Consider the following 27,384-nt stretch of genomic DNA (forward strand, 5'->3'; position numbering starts at 1 on the left):
AATTCTTAGAGAAGGGTTTTATTTTTTCCATTTTAAAAATGAAGAAACTGATGCTTATTGACATTTACCTACCTATTGTCACATGTAGTAAATGGCAGAACTAAATGTTTTTCAGGCCAAATTTATGCTACCTTGCATTGCATTTTCCTATTGACTTAATTGTAATTTTATAGTACTCTAATTGAATGACTTGGTATTTGTTTTAATATGAAACATTTATAAATTTGCCTGTCATCCTTGCACAGGGGGCATGCTAATGTTCTCTGTATTGTTCCAGTTTTAGTATATGTGCTGCCAAAGTGAGTGCTGCATCTTTTTTCTGAAATAACTTAAAGCTAGGTGATAGAAAAATACACAATTTCATAATTAAATAAGACAAAAATGGACTGAATATTTCAACCCATGTCTCAAGGAGTATCTTTTTTTTTTTTTTTAAAGATTATTTATTTATTTATTTATTTGACAGAGAGAGATTACAAGTAGGCAGAGAGGCAGGCAGAGAGAGAGAGGAGGAAGCAGGCTCCCTGCTGAGCAGAGAGCCCGATGCGGGACTCGATCCCAGGACGCTGAGATCATGACCTGAGCCGAAGGCAGCGGCTTAACCCACTGAGCCACCCAGGCGCCCTCAAGGAGTATCTTTTAAAGGATTTTCTTAACCCTGTCTTAATTTGAAACTACAGCTTCCATTCCCCAGTTTCATTGTTCTTTTTTATCAAATAGTTAGAGACCACAAGGCACTGTGCTAGATACTGGGGCTACAGAAATAAAAGTTAATTTTTAGTATATCCCTCCGTCTAGAGTTATTTACTGTATTTAGGAATATGAAGGAATATAGTAATGCCATTTTTAGAAATTGCTATATTAGATCTAAATAGGATTATGTGGAAAAAGATAAAGAAGAATAGTTCTCACAGGCAGATGAGGTTGTTAAAAGGAGGAATTAAGACAGTTGAGTTGAGCATTATAGCAGTAAACCAGACCAGAAAGGTTGCTCTAGACTGAACTGTGTGAGCAGAGGAAAAACAACAACAACAACAAAAACACCCCACTAATTTGGTAAGAAAGGAACCTTCAGTGATTCCAGACTTGAGCCAATTTTTCTAGAGACTGGTAGGAATTGGAAGCCAATTCATAAAAGACTTTTTTTTTTTTTTTTTTTTTTTTAATACAGAGTGTTTGAACTTCATCCTGAAGTGTAAAGAAGAACTATAGGAACCTGATATAAAGAGATTTGAATTTTAGGAGGTTTTCTCTAACAGAATGTTGAATAAAACTAAAGAAGAAGAGGCAATACAGAGATAATAAAAATGAAAGTGAACATTTACTATGCAATTCTTATGCATCAGATACTCAGAACGAACATCTGGGCACTATGAGGGCAAATAGGCCAGTAAAAAACAGGACCACCTTAACTAGTCTTTCCACCATCTCTGCTTTACCAGCAGTTGCATAGAAATCCACCTTAACAGTCAATGACACTAATATCAGGGTGCATTTGAGAAATATTTTAGATGTAAGTTCTTTTAATTGAGCAATAATTGATGTCTTAGTTTTCAGGTATACAACATAGTGATTTGATATTTGTGTATATTTTGAAATTATCACCACAATAAGTAGTTAACATCTGTCACTACAGATAGCTACAGATTTTTTTCCTTTTGATGAGAGCTTAAGATCTACTCTCTTGACAAATTTTAAATATACAATATGGTACTTTTAACTATAGTCATATTGCTGTCCATTACAGCTCATAACTTATTTGTTTTTTAAGTGGAAGTTTGTACCTTTTGACTCCTTTCACCTCAACTGCCCCCATGAGTTTGTCTTTTTTTTTTTAATATACCATATATAAGTGAAATCAATAGGTATGTTTCTTTCTCTTATTTCACTTAGCCTAACTACCTTATTATTTGGTCCATCCATATTGTCACAAATGAGAAGACTTCTTCTTTATGGCTGAATAATATCCTGTTGTACTGTAAATTTTCATTGGTTATTTTATAAATGACACAAATATGTCAAGTTATGCTAGAGATATCCCTGAAGATCAATGTTCCAGCATCTTTTTTTTTTGTCCTAGCATCTTAAGTAGATCGATTCATTTGATTGATAACAACCATCTTTAAAGATTTTTATATTTAATTTTATTTTTAGTATAACTATTTAAAATTAAATGTAAATATATATTTTTAAAAATTCCAAGTTCAAAACAGTAGTTTTGTTTAAAAGTAATACTAACAAATACCCATAACCCTATTCATCCAGAGTTAAAATGATATTGGGATAAATATCTTCATAATTAAATCTTTGGATTTTTTTTTAAGTATTCACTTAGAATATATTTTTGAAAGTGTAATTAATAGTTAAAGGCATATACTGAGGGGCCTGGGTGGCTGATTCAATTAAGTGTCTGCCTTTGGCGCCAGTCATGACCTTGGGTTGCTGGGATTGAACCCCAGGTCAGGCTCCCTGCTCAGCAGGGAGTCTGCTTCTCCCTCTCTCTCTCCTTCCCCCCTCACTTGTACTTCTTTTTTCTTTCTTTTTCAAATAAGTAAGTAAAATCTTTAAAAAAATTAGTTAAAGGCATATATTTTTGAATATTTTGAAAACTTTGTTATATTGTGATTTACCTTTTACAGTTGGTTACAGTGTACATTTTCACCAGCACTTCACAGTATTACTATTTTACTATGGTTCATCAGTATCTCAAAAATATATTTTTAAAAATATACTTAACCTACTATTTTATTCTTACTTTTTTTTTTTAACATGGGTAATTGAGAGAAGAGCATAATTGATCCCATCCCTGTGACTGTATCATCCAGCTTTAATAATTATCACTCATGACTACTCATCTTTACTTTTTAAACTCTATTGGGTGAAAAATGCTAATACTCAGTAGTGGTGAAAAAATAGAAAATTCATAAACTAACACTACTGTTATGAGTGAAAATGAATGAATTAGCAATATCCAATAAAATTGAAGATAGGCATTGGGGCACCTGGGTGGCTCAGTGGATTAAGCCTCTGCCCTCGGCTCAGGTCATGATGTCAGGGTTCTGGGATTGAGCCCCACATTGGGCTTTCTGCTCAGCAGGGAGCCTGCTTCCCTCTCTCTCTCTGCCTGCCTCTCTGCCTACTTGTGATCTCTCTCTCTCTCTCTTTTAAATAAATAAAATCTTTAAAAAAACCAAGTTTAGTCCTTACAGTTTGTTTTAAAAAAATTGAAAATAGACATAGCCTCTAGGCCCTAAATCCCACTTTTTTTAAAAAAAGATTTTATTTATTTATTGGACAGAGAGATCACAAGTAGGCAGAGAGGCAGGGAGAGAGAGAGGAGGAAGCAGGCTCCCCGCTGAGCAGAGAGCCGATGCGGGGCTCGATCCCAGCACCCTGGGATCATGACCTGAGCTGAAGGCAGAGGCTTTAACCCACTGAGCCATCCAGGCACCCCTCTAAATCCCACTTTTTAATAAAGATATGCTTTTGACACATATACTCATAGGAGCCTAAAGAGTCATGAATAAGCCTCTTACTGCAGTGTTTATTGCAGCCATGTAAAACTGGAGACAACTTGAATGACTGTAAGGAAGTAGATAAAAAAAGTATGACATATTCACATGATAAGATAATTTATTAGTAGAGATTATACGATTGGTTTTAATATGTATGCCTCAAACTATACCTAATGCAAAAATTAGTTTTCCAAGGATATATGTAATATGAGAGCATTTATGTACATTTTCCCAAAACTACCCTTAGAAAGAAATAAATGGTAAAATAAGTGGTGTATATGAGTGTGTGTAAGTAAAGATAGTTGTTAAAACATGCATTTCACGGATTTTATCAGTATCATAATCGTGGGTGATTGCAGGAGAAATGGGCAGGTGGTTAGCAGTTGGAGGTTTTTTTGTTTTTTTGTTTTGTTTTGTTTTTTGTTTTTTTTTTAATTTTTTATAAACATATATTTTTATCCCCAGGGGTACAGGTCCATGAAACCAGTTGGAGGGGTTTTAACCATATCTGTAATACTTCATTGGTCTCTTTTTTTAAAAAAAGGAAATATAAAAATGTAAAGAACCAGTAACTATTAGCTGTAATGAGAATGTGGATGTTGTTTTTCTTTTTAATTTCCTATACTTTTACATTTATTAAGTTAATAAGAGGGAGAGTTTTATATTAAATTAATAAAGAGGGAGAGTTTTTTTTTAGAAGAACAGCAAAAGCTTTTAAGTAGTTTGAGATCATGGAATATTGATGCATCAAGGATAGGAGAAATCTGAGGCTAGGATACACTGATATTTGAGGAAATATCTAGTACCAGAAGGTAGAAGATTATTAGTAGAAACATGGAAGCTGGCTAAAAATAAATATTGTTTATTTTTATATTTTTGACTGGAGTAGCCATATTTCCAGAAAAGTGGAGGAAATCAAATAATTTTACTCTATATCCAGTATCTCTTCTTGCCTGACATGTGGTTTCTGTATTAGTAATAATTCAGCAAATATTTATGGAGAGTCTTTTGGACACTGTTGTAGGTATTTGGAATACAGTTCTGTAGGAGACATATCAGAGCCTGCTGTCTTATTAGGAGGTGTTTTGTTAGGGCTTTTAGTAAATTGTTGCCTTTGTGAAAATGCACCCAGTTTCAGCCACCAAAAGGAAGGGTTTTTTGTTTGTTTGTTTTTGGGTATTCCCAATATTAAGGCTCTTATGAATCTCATCTTTCAGCTATTTTTTTTAAGATTTTATTTATTTATTTGACAGAGAGAGATCACAAATAGGCAGAGAGGCAGGCAGAGATGGCGGGGCTCCCTGCTGAGCAGAGAGCCCAGTGCGGGGCTCTATCCCAGTATCCCGGGATCGTGACCTGAGCTGAAGGCAGAGGCTTACCCCACTGAGCCACTCAGGTGCCCATCTTCCAGCTATTTTGCTTGAGTTAAATATCACACTAAGCAGAACATAATTTTTCTCTAATACATTAATTTGAATTTGAACATTGTTTATAAATGATGGCCAAGAAATTCAGGGGATTTTGGAATCACTAAATACTAGAACATATAGGGGTTTTTAAGTAGACATCTCCACTCCCATATTTTATAGTTGAGGAATTTTAAATACATCAAAACTTAACAATATGTCAAACGTTTCTCATCTAGGTCTTAAAATACTAATTTCCTATTCAGATTTTATAAATATCAGTTTTACTAAATTCTTAATATGCAAGTAGGTACTATACATTGTGATGTTTCCCACAAATATATTTAACCTTTCCATTTTCTCATTATCCGCTTCCTTGTCCTTTTACTCAGTTGAAGTAGCAACTTTAAAATACTTTGCCTTTATCCCCCCTCTATCTCATGGCTTGATTGATTTGCTGCATTGTTAGATAATGTTCAGAACCTGAGTTCTGATTGGGATGTTTTTATAATCGAATTAGTATTAAATAAGTAATAAATGTTGGGTGAGGCTTAAAGTTGGATCTTGAAGAATGTGGTGTTGTGCTGTTGAGAGCAACGTTAGACTGCGCTGCTCTCGAGCAGCCCCTCCAGAGCTACCATCGGACGCAGCTGTGTTACAGTTAGCAGCTGTTGTTGCCCACGCTGCAATTGCCTTCTCAATTTGTGGCTAAAACCCAACATTTCATGATTGTTTTCTACCCAGTTCAACATTGATCTTTGATCCTGCAGCAAACTTTAAAAATACCTTTTTTTTCTTTTTTGCCAAAAATCTGACAAGATTGTATTGGGCGTCATCAGCAGTAACATCAGACTTTATTTCAGTGAATAAAGATGAAACAGCTGCTTTATTGTCCAGTTCAGCACTCATGCATTCAATATAGGATCATAATGTTTTCCAGCTTTCTCTAACTGTGGATACTTTTCTGTGCTTTTTAAATATGCTACATATATCACTTTGTGAGACAAAATGTAGAGATTTTGAGCAATTCTTTATTAAGCTGAACTGTAACATGTAATTAATCACTTTATACAAGTATGTTTCTAAAGTATCATTTCATAAGGATAACTTTTTATTTTCTAATAATCACAATTTTCAAAGCTGATTTTAGTTTTGATTTGCCCTTACCGTATTATCTTTATGCTTCTTACTGAAATTTATTTTAAATTTCATTTATTTTCAAGCTATCTTAGTTTCATAGAGAATTGTAATTTCACGCTGAAACTATGTGTCCCTGTGTGAATCTGTGTGCATAAGAGAGAGAGATGAAGAGAGAGGGGAAAAACTGTGAAAAGTACAGTTGACTGATTGATTTCAAGTAATAAACTTCAACACCACTTATGAAGGCTTTTCCTCAATGTCGCCATGTTTAACCTTCACTGCTTAAGAAATAGTAAATAATTCAGTGTTTCATTTGCCTCTCTCCAGCAGCCTGTCGTAGCTGTTCCTCTTGTTATGCCAATTAGCAGAAGGAAGGACGATGAAGTGTCTGTTGGAAGTGCACCCCTGGCAAAGCAGCAGTCATATCAGGCCTCTGAATATGCCAGCAGCCCTATAAAAACAAAAACAGTAACAGGTATGTGTCAAGAATTCTGAAGGGTCTGTGATTTTACCCTAACTCTAAGCTCAAGTAAGTTATCAGGTTATCCAGGCCACAGTTTCATGAATGCCAGCCAAAGACATGGGACTCGTGGAATGGAGACAAAGGACTTTATTATCTTGCAGCATTAGCAGTAACCTAGGCTATTAGCATTTTCTTGTGTCCTTGTCCTAAGCCTCATTCCCACAGAGTGGTACCAGGGAGGTTAGATGCCACCTATACACAGTGGATTATGTTAGAGGAGAGGAACCCTCAATCAGGGAACCTGAACTTGCTATAATCAGTAGAAAACATGCCTGCCATTTTCTTTGGAGGGAGGCAGTATTTGTAACTTGCAAGGCCTAAGCCTTTGCTCAAAAGGAGGACTGTAGCTCTGTCTTTTGTGTCTGTATGCTGTACAAATATCCTTGAAAACTGGGCACAAAGGCACTCACTGCTTTACTTTTAAGACTTGCAAAAACACTAGAGATCCATAAAGAACCAAGTATGTTCTTTCTTAAAGTGAATTCTTGCGAAATATATCTCAATTTTCTCCCTCTCCCTTCTCTCACTCTCTCAGCTAGATCATCTCTGCAAATAAAGAACATAAATATTCTTCCATAAGACAATTTTTAAATCCCCATTTGTGTAATTGAAAAGAAAAGCACTTTATAATTGCATTTAAGTGGTATTTTCTTGGTTAACTTGTAATGTTTATGATGATCGGTCACATCTTCAGGAGAGTTTATATTTTTCCTTAGATGCTAAGCTTTATTTCATATCACTTCTGTATTCTGAAACATATTGGGAAAAGTTTCATATTTTCACTAAACCAGAAACCACTTATTGAATGTCTATACTGGACAAAACTCTGTTGTGATATGGAGCATAGATACATTAATTAGACATGATCCTCGCCCTTAAGGAACTTAACATATATATCAAACTAACATTTATAGTTTAGAGGAAAAGTACTATTTTCTGACCATATTTAACAACAATAAAATGGTAACATACATTTTTCTGGAGTTTTACACTTGTTATTTTACTTTTCCTAAAGTATTGTTGTTATGTTTATTTTGTGAAATTATTCAACTTCCACCTGTTAGCATCCACAAACCTTTTACTTTGTTGAGATTTTCTTTATTAAATGCCAAAATGCCTATGCTTAGTTTTTGTAACATAGGAAGCTGATCTGTAACTTAAGTATTGAACTTTTTTTTTTTTTTTAAAGATTTTATTTATTTGTCAGAGACAGAGGGAGAGAGAGCGAGTGAGCACAGGCAGACAGAGAGGCAGGCAGAGGCAGAGGGAGAAGCAGGCTCTCTGCCGAGCAAGGAGCCTGATGTGGGACTCGATCCCAGGACCCTGGGATCATGACCTGAGCCGAAGGCAGCTGCTTAACCAACTGAGCCACCCAGGCGTCCCAAGTATTGAACTTTTAATGCAGTATTATTTCCTTTAGATACTGTGCTAAGTTTTATACTTTAGATCTCTTGAACTGTTAATTAGATAAAGATTTATAAATATCACCTTTTTTCTTTTTGTGGGTGTGGAGGGCAGAGGGAGAGGGAAAGTGACAGTCTTAAGTAGGTCCATGCCCAGCACAGCCCTGCTCTCAATGCAGGGCTAGTTCTTACGACCCTGAGATCATGACCTGAGCTGAAATTAAGAGTCAGATGCATAATATGTACTGAGCCATCCAGGCACCCCATATAATTATTACCTCTTTAAAAAAAAAGATTTTATTTACTAATTTGACAGAATACAAGCATGGAGAGTGTCAGGCAAAGGAAAAGGGAGAAGCAGGCTCCCCACAGAGTAGGGGGAGCCAGATGTGGGACTTGATCTCAGGTCGTGGGATCATGACCCGAGCTGAAGGCAGTCTCTCAACCAACTGAGCCACCCGGGCACCCATTACCTCTTGATAAAATAAGTAAAATGTCTACTAAAGAATGATTTGATAAAAGTAAATTTAATCTTGTATGCATATTAACCACATATTCTAACCTCTTGCTTACTATTTAGTCATGTTCTTTGAATCACAGTTGATAATTGATTTAAAGTAATTGTTAAGGATGAATATAGATAAGGGAAAATGCTTAAGATCTCAATGAAATTCCATGACAGAGGATAGAAATTATGATCATAGGTATTTATTCTTTATGATTTGTGTATCTTCCTACTTGAAGTCTCACTGTTTTTACTTCTCTGGAAACCTTGGTTTGTGGTAGTGCTCTCTTGAGAATGTTCTATGCTAACTAATTTCTTTACTTAGGATTAAATTTCAAAAATTTCAGGGGCGCCGGGTAGGCTCAATGGGTTAAAGCCTCTGCCTTCGGCTCAGGTCATGATCCCAGGGTCCTGGGATCCAGCCCCGTGTCGGGCTCTCTGCTCCGCAGGGAGCCTGCTTCTTCCCCTCTCTCTCTCTCTCTCTCTCTCTCTGCCTGCCTCTCTGCCTACTTGTGATCTCTCTCTCTCTGTCAAATAAATAAAATCTTTTAAAATAAATAATAAATAAATAAATAAATTTCAAAAGTTTCAGTTGTATTTTTAATTATATTACTTTTCCTCCTTCAGTTTTAATTTAAAAAATGTTTAATGAGTTCTTTGTATCATTTCTAAATGAAATTATCACTGTTGTACTCATTATTTACATTGCATCATGAATTGAAATGAATTTGGTAATTCATTCATAGCCTTTTTACATATCTTGTTTGTTTTTTTTTTACTATTACCATCTTAACCTTTAAATTGTATAGTTCAGTTAGTGTTAAATATAATCATATTATTATGAAATGTACATTTAAATTTTTAGCTGAATTGTATAGTGGAGAACTGTCAGTGTTAATTTATGTCTGAATTCTTACTAAAATGAGTTTTTATATTTTCAACCTAAGGTCCAGTCTTGGTCTTAAGTTCATTCCCAACAATTATGTAGCATTTTTGGCACATGAAGGCCAAAGCTTGGTGATACTGCACTGGCCTTGATTTTTGCTTGGTGATTATTCAACAAAAGCAGACATCTTCCTCTTCCAATCACAATTAACCAATGTTAAATAGCTGGCTACAGGGAGAACATATGTTTGATTGTTGGAAATGTGTTGACAGCAGAACAACACTATTTCAGTGATATAGGCACATAGGGCAGGCCAACCCAGAATAAAAGCATGTCTCACATGAAGATAATATATTATCACAGAATTCTAAGTAATCTTCTAGAGAATCTATTTTTGAAAACAGGGAAACCCCTAAAAACTATAACATCTGTTTACCCTATGTTTTGGAAATGTTAGGAAAATTCATTTGGAACTCTTGATGAAAATGTAATGGATATGAAAACTTTAAAAAGAAGAATGCTCTATAAATGATAGCTCTTTAAAAAATATTAGCTATTTTTCTCTTGCATGTTTAGATATTACTTCTCAAGTCCAAAGCACTATAAGTATATGGTTAAAATAATAGAAGGCCTTTTAATTTGACTTCTCAGGTACTACAAAAATAGTACAAAAATTAAGATGTGATAATTAATGATGTAAATTTTAGTAGATAATGCTACAATTTCAAAGTATGGAAGTTTGGCTTCTGACCATGGTGGTATAATAGGGACTAGATTTATATTCCTGCTATAAATAAATAAGAAACTTGTCCAAATATATGGGAGAAAAAAAGCTTCTAGACATTGGACAGTAGGCTGTATAGGACTGTGAATCATCACAGAAAGGAAACAAAGCATCCTTTGGATTGCCTTGGCTTTCTGGCTAAAGGCACATTCCAGATCAAAGAACAGGGTGCGACGTATTAAGCTGAGCTCAGTGTCTTGCTGAATTGAAGTTTAGGGAGGCCAAGTGAAGTAGTAGGAGGTGGAGATGATGGCAAAGCATGGGATAAAATTGTAGAGAGAGAAAGCTGTGTAGCAAAAGAACTCCAGAAATCAGGAATAGTGTTCTCATTGAGTATTTGCTAAATCGTAAGACATGCCTGCATAGGATGAAACTCTGAATGGTTGGGCAAAGGATGACCTAGAAACCATAATCTGAATGATTGCCATAGCTCACACAGGGCTGGAAGGTATTCAGGTTCCTATTGTCATAGTCTATAATCCTGTCAGTTATTCAGGATATTCGGTAGAGACCTCAGGAAAGCCATACCCCCCCGTGGTGGAACTAAACTATCAAAAATGTAAAGGCTACCTTAGATTCACCTTAAGCAAGTTTTAAAAAGCCTCTGAAGCAACAAAAACAGTAGTTTTAAGTGCTGGCAAAATGAAGCCCAACACTATTTTTTTTTCTTTTCTTTTCTTTTCTTTCTTTTTTTTTTTTTTTTTGTAGCCCAACACTATTAAGAGGATTGTAAGAATATCCAGACATGTAACAGCTTAAAATCACAATGTCAAGCATTCAGATGCATAGAGAAGCATAGAGATGCAAAGAAGTAGTAATCTATGACCAGGAGAAAAATAAGCCAATAGAAATAAACTAAGAAATGGCATAGATGATAGAATTAGAGGTGTATTAAATACTTGTACATTCAAACAGGTATTATAACTGTATTCAGGTATTTAAGGAAAGATGAGTACATTTTGGAGGGAAATGGAAGACATAATTAAGAACCAAGCCCAACTCTAGAGTTGAAAAATATATGGGAAGGGAGAAACTGACTGGGTAGAAATAGCACTCGAGTAGGCATTGCAGAAGAAATCGACCTTGAGGGGCACCTGGGTGGCTCAGTGGGTTAAGCCGCTGCCTTCGGCTCAGGTCATGATCTCAGGGTCCTGGGATCGAGTCCCGCATCGGGCTCTCTGCTCAGCAGGGAGCCTGCTTCCTCCTCTCTCTCTCTGCCTGCCTCTCTGCCTACTTGTAATCTCTCTCTGACAAATAAATAAATAAAATCTTAAAAAAATAATAATAATAAAATAAAATAAAAAAAAAAAGAAATCGACCTTGAAGGCCTAGTAATAGAAACTTGCCAGAATGAAGCACAAAGAGAATAAATGGGGGGAAAAAGGTGTATCAAATTTTAGTAGACTGTAGGATGATAATTAATTTGAGTAGGCAGAGTAGGTCTCACTGAAAATTTGAACTGATATGAAGCCAGTAAAGGAGGGAGCCTTGCAAATAACTTTGGAAAAAACGTACGGGATTTTATGTATCTTCGAATAAATTACCCAGTCTAATCCCTTCACTTTATAATTACAGAGATGGATAAGTTGCTTGACCTCTTTATGAATAAAAGGTTAAAAATATTTAGTGAAAAAATATTTAGTTCCAGGTGGTGTATTTCACCCATCCCACCACCTACCTCCCCTCTGGTAACCATCAGTTTGTATTCTATAGTAAAGAGTTAGTTTGTTGGGTTTTATTGTTGTTGTTTGTTTTGTTTTGCTTTTTGCTTATTTGCTTTGTTTCTTAAATTTCACATATGAGTGAAATCATATGGTCTTTATCTGTCTCTAACTGACGTATTTTATTTAGCATTAATACTCTTTGCCTCCATCCATATTGTTGCAAATGGCAAATTTCATTCTTTTTTATGGCTGATTAATATTCCATTGTGTGTGTGTGTGTGTGTGTGTATCATCCTCTTCATTAGTCAATGGGATAGGTAATGGGGATTAAGGAGGGCACTTGTGATCAGCACTAGGTGTATGGAAGTGTTCAACTGCTATAAATAAAAACTTAAAAAAATAAATCTCTTGATATGAATATTTATATTGCTCCTTGATTTCATCCTTGTAAAAAAATCTTTCTCAGTTTGATTATTGTTTAACTCTCTTCTTCAGATTCCACTTGGTAAAGTGTTTTCTGGTGCTATAAGAGGTGCTTTGCTATTTAACAAATTACAGAGAATAACACTTGAAAAGTAAATAGCACCCTAATTACGTTAGTTAACATATTTTCTCAACGTGTTAATGCACCTGTAGCAGACTCATACACACACAAATAAAGTTCCAGATTATGAAGGCCATTCTGTGATTATTAGTTGCCTTCTTTCTTTACTTAACAGCACAACCAGCTGTAGGAGTCAGATCTGTGCAAATTTAGTCATCTACTATTTTCCCCTCTAATACCAAATATATAACCAGCCAACTTCAGAGCATTCTTTTTTGTCAAGGGATGGTTCTAATTTTTCAGTCCAGTCCCATGGGACTGAAATAGTGAAGAATTTTATATCAGAGCTACCAACAAGGTTATAGTGGGAAACACTAAACTTCTTTGATTAGCATGGAAGGATCTGCCACTCTTTAATTGATGTCACTTCAGTGTTGCAGTTAAATTGCTGGATGACACTAAGAAATGAAACACTACTGCTGACATATTTCTTTCTTCCCTAATATGTATGTTTATATATATCCCAGAATCAGCGATATATTTTAAGAAATAAAAAAAATTATGTTTCAAATGCTTCCATTTCTCATCAGACATATGGAAATTCTATCTTATTTTCTGAAAGAAAATTAAATATGGAAAATCATGAAATTTTAAAATCACATTGTTTATATTACCAATAAAGGTTTCATATTTTTTTGAAGAATTTTTTTTTTTGACAATGAACTTCGGTTATTAGGTAAAATATCTAATTGCATTTTTTTCTGATCTCATTTCAAAATATAGTATTTTTAAATTAAACAGTAGTTCAGTAATGTAGTTGTAATGATTGAGTTAATTTTGGCTGAAAATATCAGAAATCTCTCAATAGCAATGGTTTAAATAAGATTGAGTTTTGTCTCTCATGTGAAAGCTTAAGGGTATACACCCCAAGGTCATATGGCTCCCTAAGGTATATGACTCTCCAAGGTCAGGTACTTTCTTATTCCACTATGAGTGGCTCCTGTTCCAGGCTTGATGAATGGTCCACAATGGGTGCTTCAACTGCTTATCATGTCTGCATTTCAGTGAGCAGAAATCAGTAACAACAACAACAACAACAACAACAAAAACAACAACAACAGAAAGAAGAAGAAGAGAACACCTTACCTCTTTGAAAACTATACAGAAGTTGTACTGTTCACTTCTGCTTGTATATTCTTGGCTGGAAAAACTAGTCATATTTATTTGATCATATGTGATCGTATCCAGAGCTGTATAGGATCTCAGGAATGTAGTCTGTATTTTTTAAAGCCTGGGTTTGTGTGACCAAAAAGTTTGGGTTCTAACTAAAAAAAAGAGAAGAGTAGATAGTACAGGTTAATTTAGCTCATTACAGGTTACTTAGTACAGGTTATTCACTCTTAGTAACTTAAAATGGAATGTTGTAAGCTGGAGTTTGGTGAGAAAGGTAGAAAATACTGTGCTTTAAGTGAGAATATCAGAAGACAAAGCTGGTAAAAGTGTTGTCATGTCAGAGATGTTGCTTAGGTTTTTCACAGTGAGTGCTAGATTCATTGCCTTTGGGATCTTACACAGTCAAAGCCTTTACAAAGTGTGTGATCTCCCAGGGAAACTATATGAGAAGCAAAATGAGAAGAAAGCCCAAAATTAAATTCTTTAAAGAGTAAGTAGAATGAGCCAATGAAAAGACTGAGAAGCATCCTTCTGAGAATTAGGCAATGTAAGTGTATACATATGAATGTATACATGTGTATATTATATATATATATGGCATAATGTGTGTGTGTATATATATATATAAATAATATACACATGTATACCAATGTATACACATCAAGATGAGGATGGGTAACTGCCTAGGATGCTGTAGATTCATTCAGAGCAATGAGGCAGAAATTGGCCAGAGAAGCTTTAGTTGTTAGGAAATGAATGGTAATTCAAACAGTCACTATGTACACCTCTCTTTTCAGAAATTTCACTGTACAGACACTTGGGTATGTCTAATGAGAGGTAAAGAGAGAAGGAAGAATTGGAGATAAAGGAACATTGGGTATAATTGATACAGTGACATCACAAATGAAGCAAAATATAAGATCTTATTAGTAGATGTAGGACTTGATAGGAGAATTGCCTCTTCCTTTGAGACAGAGGTAAGAAGACTATACATCAATTAGTTAATTTTCTTTCCTACAAGAGTTATGTAGGATAAGTATTATTTTCTTTGCCCTGTTTGAGAATGTAAGAAATGAAGAAATGTGTAAGTTTTCAGCGTAAGACCCTGTTTTGCATATACAAGGAATGTGTTCCTTCTAAGAAAACAAGACCTTACACTTTTTACCTTCTTTTTTTTTGTTGTTTTATTTTGTTTTGTATACATTTACTATGGTACTCCAAGTTTGACATTCTGTCAAGGCTTTAGAAAAAATCATTTTATCCACAGCAGTATAACTTGTAGGATGGTTTGACGTTGCAAGATTTCCAATTATTGCTGGTAGTAGTTGCTTCTGAAGGCACTGATGTATTTTGGAGTAGTTTTAAGAATTGTGCATTATGAGTAAAATGGTTCACACCAATGTAGTTATTCATCTAAAAATGTTTAAATCATCCCTAATTTGGTTAAACTAGAATGTTGAGCGGGTATGTTCCTAGTTATAGGGTGGAATTAGTATTAATGTACAAGAAGTAAATATTTTTTGGACATGTATATTAGAAGTTGCTTACTTTAATCATGTAGTTTAGCATAAAATTTCATTCCTTTGTGATTAATTAGATATCCAGTTTCTTTGGCAAATGTTAAAGCATTGGAAAATATTGCATAATATGCAATTGATTTTATTCTCTCAGGGATAAAATGTGGTTTAAACTATATTTTCCCCTTTTTGGAATAGAAAAGGGTTTAAAATAAAATGAAGTATATCTAATGAAGTACATAAAAAATTAAAGAAACTTGGAAATACCATCCAGAAAGTAATCAGAGAACTTAAAGGAAAATATACAGTTACTAAATTGCTTCTTCCATTAGTACTTTGTAAGAACAATTATTTTTATTTCTAAACCTAGAATTTATGAGGAAAAATATTAACAGTTAATATGTTAAGCAGAACTTAACATAATTTTTATAATTCAAATTATGTCTAAGTTAATTTCTAAGCTTATCTTTCTAAGACTTTCAACAGGTGCCCTATGATGATTTATAGCATCAGCCATAGTAGTCTATATGGTTGTAGCTATAGAGTGTTTTTAACATTTTGATTTTTTAATGTTTCATAAACTGTCCATTCATCATTTAATGATATTCTTTTATAGACAGACCTGGTAATTACACTACTCAGCACTACTACATACCTGGATTTCTTGCATTGCTAGTGTTCATATGAGGACTCCTCAAGTAATTGATCAGTTTATAAAGAAATGTAATTTATCTTCTTTAGTGTGTCTCCTAGTGTGTCTGGCAGAATGTCTTTTAATTCATGTAGAGTTTGTTAAGCAAACTAGGCTTATTGATTTTTATTTTTAAATATACTACAATTTGTATAGCATGCACATAATGTCTTTTCTTCTTGGAACTTTGATTCTTGAAAATTAGACTAGTAATTATTTCATATTTAAGTGGAAAAGATTTTTTGTTTTCCTATTTCTTTGGCTCATTTGTTATTTCTCTAGGACTGTAAAGCAGAAGATATATTTAGGTATGGTTTCTTTTAATATGTTCAAGTTTTACTCTGGTTTTTATTTTGAAAGTAGACTATAGACTTTACGAATTTTGTCAGTGGAGATGGCTTTAGAAGGTAAAAATTTAATGCTGAGAAGTTAAGTTTTAAATTCTACATTCTGTTGGGATTATTTTTCTTTTGACGACTCCCGACTGCCTCACTCCTTCCTCTTTTAAATGTCCTAATCCAAGCCTAGATGAAAACAAAGGGGAAAAAAACCTACAAAACCACTGTTTTTGGATTCCTTGAACACATCTGAGGCAGGCTCATATTTTGTTAAAAGCATTACTAAATTGTAAGAGAAGAATTAAAACAAGTACAGAGAACAGACTATTTAAAAATAGTTAGTCTTTGGTAGCCTTCTACCTTTTTTCTTAGTGTATTCCTTTCAGTAAAAAACCTTGAGCAAGCATCTGTAGTACACAATTTATTGATTTATGCATTAAGTGTCTGTATCACTATAGTAATATACTATAAAGCATGCAAGATAATTTTACTTTTATTAACATTTAAATGTTTTTATTCAGATAGAGTTTTAATATATAATCATATTTAAGTGAGACTAATATGCTTCATTTAAAAAACTTTTAATACTGTGTTATAGAAACTTAAAGGTTTGGTTCTTTTTTAATGTGTTTTAAATTTTTTTTTTTTTTTTTAAAGATTTAATTTATTTTTTGGAGAGAGGGAGAACATGAGAGAGAGAGCACCAGCAGGGGGAGCTGCAGAGGAAAAGGGAGAAATCGGCTCCCCCCTGAGCAGGAACGATCATGACCTGAGCCCAAGGCAGACACTTAATTGAATGAGCCACCCAGGCACCCCAAGGTTTAGTTCTTAATTCACTTTATTTTAATAGTTGATTTTAGTAGCTGACATTGAAAAGTCACCTCACTGAGGTACATTTTATCTAAGAGGGAAATGGGCATCATTGATGCACTGAAGACACTTGTTTTTTAGTCCTATTCATTTTATCAGGGTCTTTGTTGACATCAGGCGAGTAAGTTTCCATCTTCCATATATCAATAAGATATTCTTCTAAATTAATGGAAAGTGTTGCCTTTTCCTTTTCCTTTTAAATAAATTAGTGATATCTTTATTCCATATGTTTGGATACATGTGTTTTACATGGAATCTTTAAAAAAATGTATATCCAAATTATGAAGATTAATTTAGTTAAAGGTAGAGAATAAAATTTGTAAATCTAGTTAACTGTATGCATATAAATTATAATATGCGACAATTAATTGAAAACAAATGAAAGAGTGAAACCCTGCCATTTTGTTCTTGTTATTAAATGTCTACTCTTGGGACGCCTGGGTGGCTCAGTTGGTTAAGCAGCTGCCTTTGGTTCAGGTCATGATCCCAGGGTCCTGGGATCGAGTCCCACATCGGGCTTCTTGCTCGGCAGGGAACCTACTTCTCCCTCTGCCTCTGCCTGCCTCTCTGCCTGTGCTCGCTCTCTCTCTCTCCCTCTGTCTCTGACAAATAAATAAATAAAATCTTAAAAAAAAAATGTCTACTCTTCCTTCAGTATACTTAGCGTTGTGTTTTCTGTAGCCTTATGACATGGAGAAGGACCTCAGTGTAATTCTACTTTACTAAATATTTACAAACTGTGTCTTTCTCATTTTTAGATAAAAGTAAATATGAATAGATATTCTCGTATTTGTCCCCAGAATCTCGATGGCTGTTCTTATAGTTTTGTACCCTACATTATTGGAGTTCACTGTTGTCTTAGGGTGTTACTATATGGAAATTTAGGGTTGTCTGTAGGAAGCCCCTTTTATAAGACACAGATGGGAGAGTGCCAAGAGTTAAACTGAGAAAAGTATTGGCAAATGTAGTTAAAGAAATCTTTTGGAGGTGGAGAAAAGATTAGAGGAGTAAAAATAGCATCTCTAAATACACAAGTTCAGGCAGAGTGTCTTAAGTACAATGGCCAGCGAATATGATAATGGAAGGACTGAGAGCCAAGGGAGGAAGAGTTTGAATAGTTCTTGAGGAAGTAAGCCTGGGAAATGGGGAAGTAAACCCCATGGTGTGCTTGAGCATTTTGGAGTTTATGCAGGCTGTGTTATGATACTGCAAGGGCTGGGCAGGTACACCTATGGGGAAGGGAAGGAAAAATAAAAACAAAGAGGGAGGCAAACCATCAGAGATTCTTTTAACTCTAGGGAACAAACTGAGGGTTGCTGGAAGGGGTAATTCGATGATGGGCATTAAAGAGGCACTTGATGTAATGAGCTTTGGGTGTTTTATGCACTGAGCTCTACCCCTGAAACTCATAATACACTGTGTGTTAACTAAATTGAATTTAAGTAAAAAATAAAAAAAATTTTAAAATTTGCTGTTTTCCTTCTATAAGTGACTCCTTTACTAGGGAAGACACATTTCTAAATTATTTTTTGACACATTTCTAAATTACGGAGGACTCTCATTGTAAAAGACAATATTTTTAAAATTATCTTAAATTTGAAAAGACAGGGATAGTTTCCTGATTTGCATAAGCAAAATGGTAAGAAAAGCAAAGATAGATCTTTTCCTTGGAATGATGTAGAAACAGAGACTCCATACCATTAGGACTTTTTTTCTTTTCCCGTTGGCTTAACTTAATTTTATGAAATAGGCTTCTTGACTTAGCAGTGTACTCAGCTGTGATTTCTCTGGACTCACATACTTAATTCTCTGTGATCAAAGAGAAAGATCTGTTCTAGTATCTGTTGAAAACATACCGAAGAAGGATTTTGTTTGGCCTCCCTTAGGTCATGTGCATACATCTTAGACAATCACTATGACCAGTGCAGTTAGGTACTATGATTGGCCCAGTGGCAGCCCTTTCTGAAGTTAGGGGCATGAGATGTGACACCAAAAAATAGAGGGCGAGCAGAAACATGGCTCCTGGGAGTAATTTGTGAGTCAGCCATTCCAGTTTATGTCTACTAATTTTTCACTTTACAATTAGTCACAACAGATTTAAAACACAAAATGTTGATTATATAACACTAAATCACATTCACAGGTTTCTGAATAGGAATAAGGTAGATGTTTTATGAATATATCACACATACAAGAATTAGGAGCCCAGGAGGAAAAGAATCTAGACTAGAAAGATATGGGATGCATAAAACAGATTGTGGCCTATAGTGGGTTTTTGTGTGTTTCTTAATCTAGAGCTTATTCATTTGGAAGAAAGGAATTAGGAAGTGTTTTCATCATTCTGCTTTGCACAGTTTAGTAATTTTGAAAATTTGTTTTATTATAAAGAATTTTTTCTAGTGATTCATTAATTTTAATTACAAGATTTCAGTTAATTTTAAAGTTCTTTGAGAAAGTATTGAAAAGTTTTTGAATATAAAGTTCTTCTTTGGAAGTAAGTAAGTTATTTTAGTTTTTACATGAACTGGCAAGAATTCAGCAAAAATTCAACCAAATTGTTTTGTATGCAGTCTTCCTCCCCCCGCCTTTTTTAGCAGTCAGAACAAGATTATAGTTTCCAGATGAAATTCTGAATGTCACATAGTGATGACATATATTTTCCTGGTTGGCTCAGCATGAGATGCAATTTTGCATGCCATGTCACGCTGACTTGCAGTATCCAAAAAGCCATTATTTCCCAAGGGGCTTTCAAGAGTGATAGTATCGAATGTAGTTTGTATTTGATGAAAAGTCTCAGGCATTAGTGTAGTTTCTATGGCAAGTTGCTTAAAGCTTTATGTACTATCTAAACTCTAGAAATTTAAAAATAGTGTTACTATATAAAAGTCACTTTTTCTTCAAGTTACTTAAATTTATGTTGCCAAAATAAGTTGCCAAAAATAATGATCAGTGTAAGATACACATTAAGTTAGGAAGGTACGGTGGAAAAACCAGTCGACTAGGGACCAAAAAATCTAGTTTTTGATCCTATCCCCACTCCCATGTCAAGCTAACCTCATACACCTGCATTTTCTTCATTTATAGTATGGTAATAAGTATACCAACAAGAGCTCACAGATTTAAGTATTGTTTTAAGACTTAGAGTAAGATATGTGAAAGTTCTATAAAATGGTAAAACACATTCAGATAGAAAGTAAATAACATATTCTTTATTTTTGCATTTTAATAGGAAAGGTATATGCTCTAAGTAAGGTGAAGCTTATTTTATCTATTAGCTGCTGATGTTGCAGTGTGATTTTAGTGTTTCTTTTCTCTGTTTGATTTTAAGCTTCTTACATTTGCCTTAAAATGCAGTATTTCCATTCATGCTTACTTCACACTGATGATTTATTTTACGTTTGACTTAAATGAGTTGCTTTGTTAAATCAGTTTTTTTTTCCTTCCTTCCTTCCTCTTTCTTTCTTTCTTTCTTTCTCTCTCTCTCTCTCTCTCTCTCTTTTAAGATGTTTCATAACCAGTTGTCTACATCTCCATTTAAGTATCTCAAAGGCCACTCAAGGGGTACCTGGGTTGCTCAGTTGGTTAACACTCCAACTCTCGGTTCCAACTCAGGTCATGATCTAAGGGTCCTGGAATGGAGCCCTGTGTTGGGCTCTGCATTCAGTGTGGAGTCTGCTTGAAATTCTTTCTCTCCCTATCCCTCTCCCCTCCCCCTGTTCTCTGTCTTTCTCTCTCTCCCTCTCAAATAAATAAATAAATAAATCTTTAAAGAAATAGATTTAGGCATTTTTTTTTTAAAGATTTTATTTATTTATTTGACAGAGAGAGATCACAAGTAGGCAGAGAGGCAGGCAGAGAGAGAGGGGGAAGCAAGCTCCCCGCTGAGCAGAGAGCCCAATGCCAGGACCCTGGGATCATGACCTGAGCTGAAGGCAGAGGCCTTAACCTACGGAGCCACCCAGGCGCCCCTAGATTTAGGTATCTTAAAGGCCACTCAAGCCTACTATCAAATCTTTAACAACTATGTACCTCCCCCCTACCCCCCCCACTGACCATGTTACTCAAGGATGAAACCTTGGATTCATAGTGGCTTTTTTCCTGTCCATTCTATTTATATGCTGCATCCCCAATCAGAGTCAGATAATTTCTTCTACAGAATAAAGATCTGCTAAGTAGTCCCACTCGTGTCAATTATCTCGTCATCTTTTCTCAGTTACTCTAGCCCATTGTTTAGATGACAGCAAGAATCATCTCATTAAAAATCTAAATTGGCCCCTGGGGATAAAAATATGTGTTTATAAAAAATAAAAAAATTAAAAAAAAATCTAAATTAGATCATTTAATTCCCTGCTTAAAATGCTTCAGTAATTTCTTACTGCATTTAAGGTAAAATCCAAACTTGTTCCCATGGCCTACAAAGTTTGACCTGATTTAGCTTCTGCTGGGTTCTTCCATTCATTGTTTGTCATTTTTCCTTACATTGATCCTTTCCATTTCTCAAACACTCCATGCTTTTTCTTGCCTGACATCTTTTGCATATACTGTTTCCATTTTTTTCACATTAAAACACTCATAATTGATATATTTTATGTACAGTGAATTTAGCATTAAGGTCAGTATCTTGGATATCTGCAGTTAAGCTCCGTTTCTTGGATGACCCATTTGAGGAAGTTCACTTAATCGAACTTACTGAAGTCTCTATCAGTCACAAACTGATGGAAACACTGGCAGCATGTGTGGAGCCGTGTTTCCACATCAGACCATGCTGGTTTGAGCAGACGCAGCAAGAATGAGAACCCTGGCCACAGTTCTTCGCGTGGCCCCAGTAGAGCTGCTGCAGACCCACCCACCTTGCTCTCTTAGATGCACTGAGGCAAAAGGTTATTGCTCTTCTCATAGCTATATACTTTTCATGCTCCAAGTCTTAGATTAAATGTTATCCTTTTAGTAAAGAAAGCTTCCCTGTTTAGTCTTTCTCAAATAGGTCTGTGACATTCCCCTAAGATTTCCTACCTTAGCACCTATTTTCTGTCCTTGTAACACCCATTAAAGGTTTTCATTCTTTTCTTTTCTTTCCCGTTGTCTAGAATGTACATCAAGGACCATAGCTGACTTGCTTACTTTTTTTTTAAATTTAGGTGTAATTGATATATGTTATATTAATTTCAAGGTATACAACATAATAATTCAATATACCTGTACCTTGGGGAATGATCACAACTGGGCTTGTTAATATCCATTGCTATACATAGTTACCAAAAACTCTTTTTCTTGTGATGAGAATTTTCCTGATTTACTTTCTGAGAGACTAACAAATATGCAACATGAGATTGTTAACTATAACAATACGCTGTGCATCACACCCCCAGGACTTACATATTTTATATTGGAAGTTTGTACCTTTACACCCCCTTCACCCATTTCACGCAACCCTTCCCTCTGGCAACTACTGGCCTGTTCTATGTATCTATGAGCTTCATTTTTGTTTTGTTTTGTTTAGTTTTTAGATTCCATATAGAGGTTAGATCATATAGCAGTTGTCTTTCTCTGTCTGACTTATTTCACTTAGCATACTGCCCTCGAGGTCCATCCCTGTTATTACAAATGGCAAGATTTTCTTCTTTTTTATGGCCGAATAATATTCCATTATATGTATGCATGTATCATATATATGTATGTGTATAGATCATATACATATGTATACACACTTGCATATGCATACATATCAGAGTGTGTGTGTGTGTGTATTTCTTTTTTCATTCATCCAAAAGCAGACACATAGGTTGTTTGCATATCTTGGCTAGTATTAATAGTACTGCAGTGAACACAGAGGTGCATATGTATTTTCCAGTTAGTATTTTCATTTTCTTTAGATAAATACCACAAAGTGGAATTTATAGATCATATGGTAGTTCTGCTTTTTATTTTTAATGAAGCGTCTATACACTATTTTTCATAATGGCTGCACCAATTTACATTCCCAGCAGCAACACACAGGGGTTCATTTTCTCCACATCCTTACCAGCACTTGTTATTATCTCTTGTCTCTTTGATAACAGCCATTCTCACAGGTGTAAGGTTGTATGTTATTTTGGTTTTGATTTGCATTTTCCTAATGATTAATGATTTTGAAAATCTTTCATGTACCTGTGGGCCATCTGTATGTCTTCTTTGGAAAATGTCTTATATAGATCTTCTGTCCATTTTTTAATCAGATTGGTTTTTGGTATTGAGTTTTATGAGTTCTTTACATATTTTGGATATCAAGCCCTTATCAGGTATATGATATGCAAATATATTTTCATATTCAGTAATTTGCCTTTTCATCTTATTCTTGGTTTCCTTTGCTGTGCAGAAGCATTTTAATTTGATGTAGTCCCAGTAGTTTATTTTTGCTTCTCTTTCCTTTGTTTTTGGTGTCAGCTTCAAAAAAATCATTGCCAAGATACTGATACTGATCCCAGAGCTTGCTGCCTATGTTTTATGGCTCAAGTCTTAGTTTTAAGTCTTTAATCCATTTGAGTTAGTTTTTATGTATGGTGCAAGGCAGGGTCCAGTTTCAATCTTTTGCATATGGCTGTCCAGTTTTCCCAACAATCTTCATTGAAGGGACTTAAATATCACATTCCTTAAACTTTTTTGCCCCCAGTTCTTTGATTTACTGTAACTTTTCATGCCTCTCTCCAGATTTCCCAGGAATATTTATCAATTAGTTAGGAAAAATAGTAGTATGTAGTACATTTTAAGTTGGTGCATATAATCTTGCAGAATATTCCCACTGTATCACAAATTTGGATATGTTTTAAAATGTTAAATACTGGGACACCTGGGTGACTCAGTGGGTTAATAAGCCTCTTCCTTCAGCTCAGGTCATGATCTCAGGGTCCTCGGATCAAGCCCCGCATCAGGCTCTCTGCTGAGCAGGGAGTCGGCTTCCCCCACCCCCTGCCTGCCTTTCTGCCTACTTGTGATCTCTCTCCTCTGTCAAATAAATAAATAAAATCTTTTTTTTTTTTAATAAAAGTTAAGTACTGACAGGAGTAGTGCATGTATAACCCAGGATATTGACGTTAGATTTTATCTTGAGTCAGGTAATTGGTAAATATAATTTTGAGTTCCTACAGAGTTCTTAATTGTGTGTTAAGTACTTTGGGAAGTTGAAAGTAGTAGATGATGTGGCTCTTAGTCTCATGAACTTTAGGTTCTAACAGGAAAGAAAAAAGTCGAGTGCAATATGGTAGATTTTACAAAACTGAGGAAAAATTAGGAAAAGGAGCCATTATTACAGACTTTAGGAATTGGAAAAGTTTTCATTAGAGGGGTACAACTTGAGGTAGGTCTTAAATAGATAGGGTTTGTGATAATTAGGAAGAGACAGTTCACTTGGATGGGAAGAACAAGGGGAAGACATCAAGTGGAGTAGTTTTTTTCAGCAGAAGTAGTGGAAATTAAAGTTGAACAGATTCAGAGAGACTTTGAAAACCAGATGCAGAAATTGAATTTTCCATATAAGATGCTATTTATTCTTGAATAGTATCCTGTGGTTGAGAGTAGTCTAGGATGGAATGGAAGGAGGAAGACCCTTTCTAGAAATGTGAAGTACCCTTCTTTACAGAGATGAAGATTTTCAGCAGGTTGGTAGCCATGGAAATGGCCAAAAAAAAAAAAACCACTTAACTTTAGGTCATACATTATTGGTCAGAATCATTAACATTGGCTTGCCATTTTCCCCTAGTAATAATAGGGGAAAAGGTAGACTTTTTAATGGGGATTCTTGTCTCTGGCTTAAGGAGTGTCAGTGAATCTGGAGCTAAAATCTTCAAAGAACAAAGGGACGAGGGTGCTGACCTCAGGATCATATAGATTATCGCCGTTAGGAGTGATGGGTGTATAGTGATGACATGAAATCCAAAGCGAGGCTTTGGAGGAGGTACAGAAATAGACTGGAAGTGGCCGTGAAGATCAGGGAAATCCATCGAACCCACTTCCAGGCCCAGTTCTCTGCAAGGTATAGTGGAGAAAGCTAGCTAGGAGTACTTCATAGAAAGCATTGTTCTCAGATTTGTGTGGAAAGAAGATAGAAGTAAGTTCAGAGAAAGTTTTAGGAAGATCTGGGAGATTTTGCTAATGATGTATTATGAGTTCTAGAGGGCAGAATACAAGAGACTTTAGTGGGGTAGAGTGAGAAATAACATCAGGTGGGATTACACAGAGGTCTTTGGTCATGAGGGGCTGGGTCATAAGGGATGTTCTTAGAGTTTGGGGCTTCTCCTGTTGGCTGATGTAAATGGAGATAAAGGGCATGAAAGAATTAATCCTGGGTTTATAAGGTGGAGTTAGTTGGCAAGTTTTAGGGACTGGGGGGATGTGGTCTTTTCAGGATCTCTCGGGTTGGTTGGTTATTGGTTATCCCAATTATGTAATACATGTGTATGTATCAAGCACAATTCTCTGTTCTGTAATCAAGTGCGCAGAGATAAAGAACTTACCCGTGATCCTCAGATATACTGGGCTAAGAAGTAAGTAATCCAAAATCAATCCAGGGCTACCCAGAGTTGTGTCAGAGTTTTATGGGGATCATACTGAGGAAAGAATTTGACTCTCATTGTCTGGGTTCTCTGTGGCATCAGCCTTTCTCTCAGGCAATGAAGGTGGAATGCTTGGAGAGATCTTAAGAAGTAGGAACCTCAGTTAATCAATCTTTCTTTCTGTTTTTCTCTTTGAATATTTAAAACAAAGTTTAAAAAATGAAACTTAAATGATACTTTCAGCAAATACTTTAAACTATATACTTAGTGGATACTTAAAATGATTACAATTATATATGCCAATTTAAATCAGTGGCCAAAAGAATAATGAAATTTGTAGGCCTGGAATTCTCCTTTGGAGTTTAAGACCTCAAATTAGAAATCAGAACTTATTTTTCCTCCTATCCACTTAAAAGCAAAAGGATCATTTGCAGATCAAATAAACACATTTTGTGAATTGATTTAAGTTAATATCTAGACAGTGTTCTGGGGTGATAATAGATCAATTCATAACTTCTATATCAGCAATCAAATAAAATGAGCAGTATTGAGGTTAAGCAAAACAGCTCCTAATTGGTCTTCTATTTTCATTCTCTCTCCCAATGACATGTATGTAGTCTACTATATGTCCTGTGTTTATATCAGAATTTGCACTTTTGTTCTTTTTTTTTTTTAAGATTTTATTTATTTATTTGACAGAGAGAGATCTCAAGTAGGTAGAGAGGCAGGCAGAGAGAGAGGGGGAAGCAGGCTGCCCGCTGAGTAGAGGAGCCTGATGTGGGGTCAATCCCAGGACCCTGAGACCATGACCTGAGCCGAAACCAAGTCAGACGCTAAACTGACCGTACCACCCAGGCTACCTCAGAATTTGCACTTTTAAAACCCAGATTTTATTACATCTCCTTGCTTAGAAATTTTTGCCATCTTCTTAGTATCCTCAGGATAAACATTACGGTTCTCGGTATGGTATTTCAGGCCCTTCGCAACTAGACCTTACCCTTACCCTTACCTTTCCAGTCTGATCTCCAGTATATCAGTTTCATTTGCCCAGCAGTGGGCTTCACACTGATCTCCTCACTGCGTGCTTTGTGCCTCTGCATCTCTCTTCATGATTCTCTCTACCCGCAACTCCTTTCTTGAATTAAAGAATTCCTTCTGAACCCAAATCTATGTTACCTCCCCTGTGAAGACTTTGCCGTGCTTTATTGAATTAGCCAGTCTCTGTAATTTGCAGAATATTTCATAGCATAGCATTCATCAGGCTCTTTGACAGTTGTACTTAATTTGATTTCTATCTCCTCTCTAGATTGTAAGCTCTTAGAGGATGAGGATTGTGCCATATTTTGCAGCTGTTACTGCAGGATCCTGGTATATAGTAAATGGACATTGAATAGAATTTTTGAGTTTATGATGAGTGAGATTCCTATCTGCCTTCCTTCCCCTCCTTTCTTTCCCCTTTGCTCCTTTTGCTTTCCAAAACATAAATGTGAACATTCAAGGTCTAGTAGTGATCTGATTAAGCCAAGTTTTCTCACTTAACTTTTCTGTAACCCCCTGGTTAGTTTATGTTAAGTTTCTCTCTGAGCTCTTAAAACTGTAAAGATCCAAGTTCAGGTTAAGACTTCATGTCAGAAGGAGAAGGAGTGTGAGGTATTTATGATGGACAAGCACTAAGTAAAACACCAGTTTACAGAACGACAGAAACCGTCTTCATTAGTTTAAGGTTGCACTTTGAATAATTTAATCTTTGTCCAAAGTTAGTTCTGAGTGTAAGATACATGAAAAACAATACTAGCCTTGTCAAAAGTTGTAACTATAAGCAAGAGACTGCCTCTTCCAACTTAAAAATTCTTGATGATCCTCTAAGATCTCATAATGTTAACCGCAAATGCTTCAT

The 27,384-nt window shown here is 35.3% G+C and overlaps 1 protein-coding gene and 1 non-coding gene across 12 annotated transcripts in view; one reads left to right on the plus strand and one right to left on the minus strand.

Moving 5' to 3' along the window:
* The window catches only part of VPS13B (vacuolar protein sorting 13 homolog B), a 769,746-nt gene that overhangs the window by 323,140 nt on the left and 419,222 nt on the right, over nt 1-27,384 (plus strand). For 9 of the 11 annotated variants that reach the window (XM_032316092.1, XM_032316089.1, XM_032316090.1 and 6 more), the window contains one exon: nt 6,389-6,536. In XM_032316092.1, coding sequence (XP_032171983.1) covers nt 6,389-6,536 — 148 coding nt within the window. Of the gene's footprint in view, nt 1-6,388; nt 6,537-7,119; nt 7,704-27,384 lie in introns of those variants that run through there. The other 2 variants (XM_032316095.1, XM_032316087.1) reach the window with 2 other exon arrangements.
* On the minus strand, nt 202-307 carry LOC116575582. The gene has a single exon (XR_004279846.1). It is a non-coding gene; the product is annotated as a U6 spliceosomal RNA (small nuclear RNA).

The sequence above is a fragment of the Mustela erminea genome, chromosome 16 (assembly GCF_009829155.1).
Source record: "Mustela erminea isolate mMusErm1 chromosome 16, mMusErm1.Pri, whole genome shotgun sequence".
In the NCBI taxonomy this organism is placed as follows: Eukaryota; Metazoa; Chordata; class Mammalia; order Carnivora; family Mustelidae; genus Mustela; species Mustela erminea.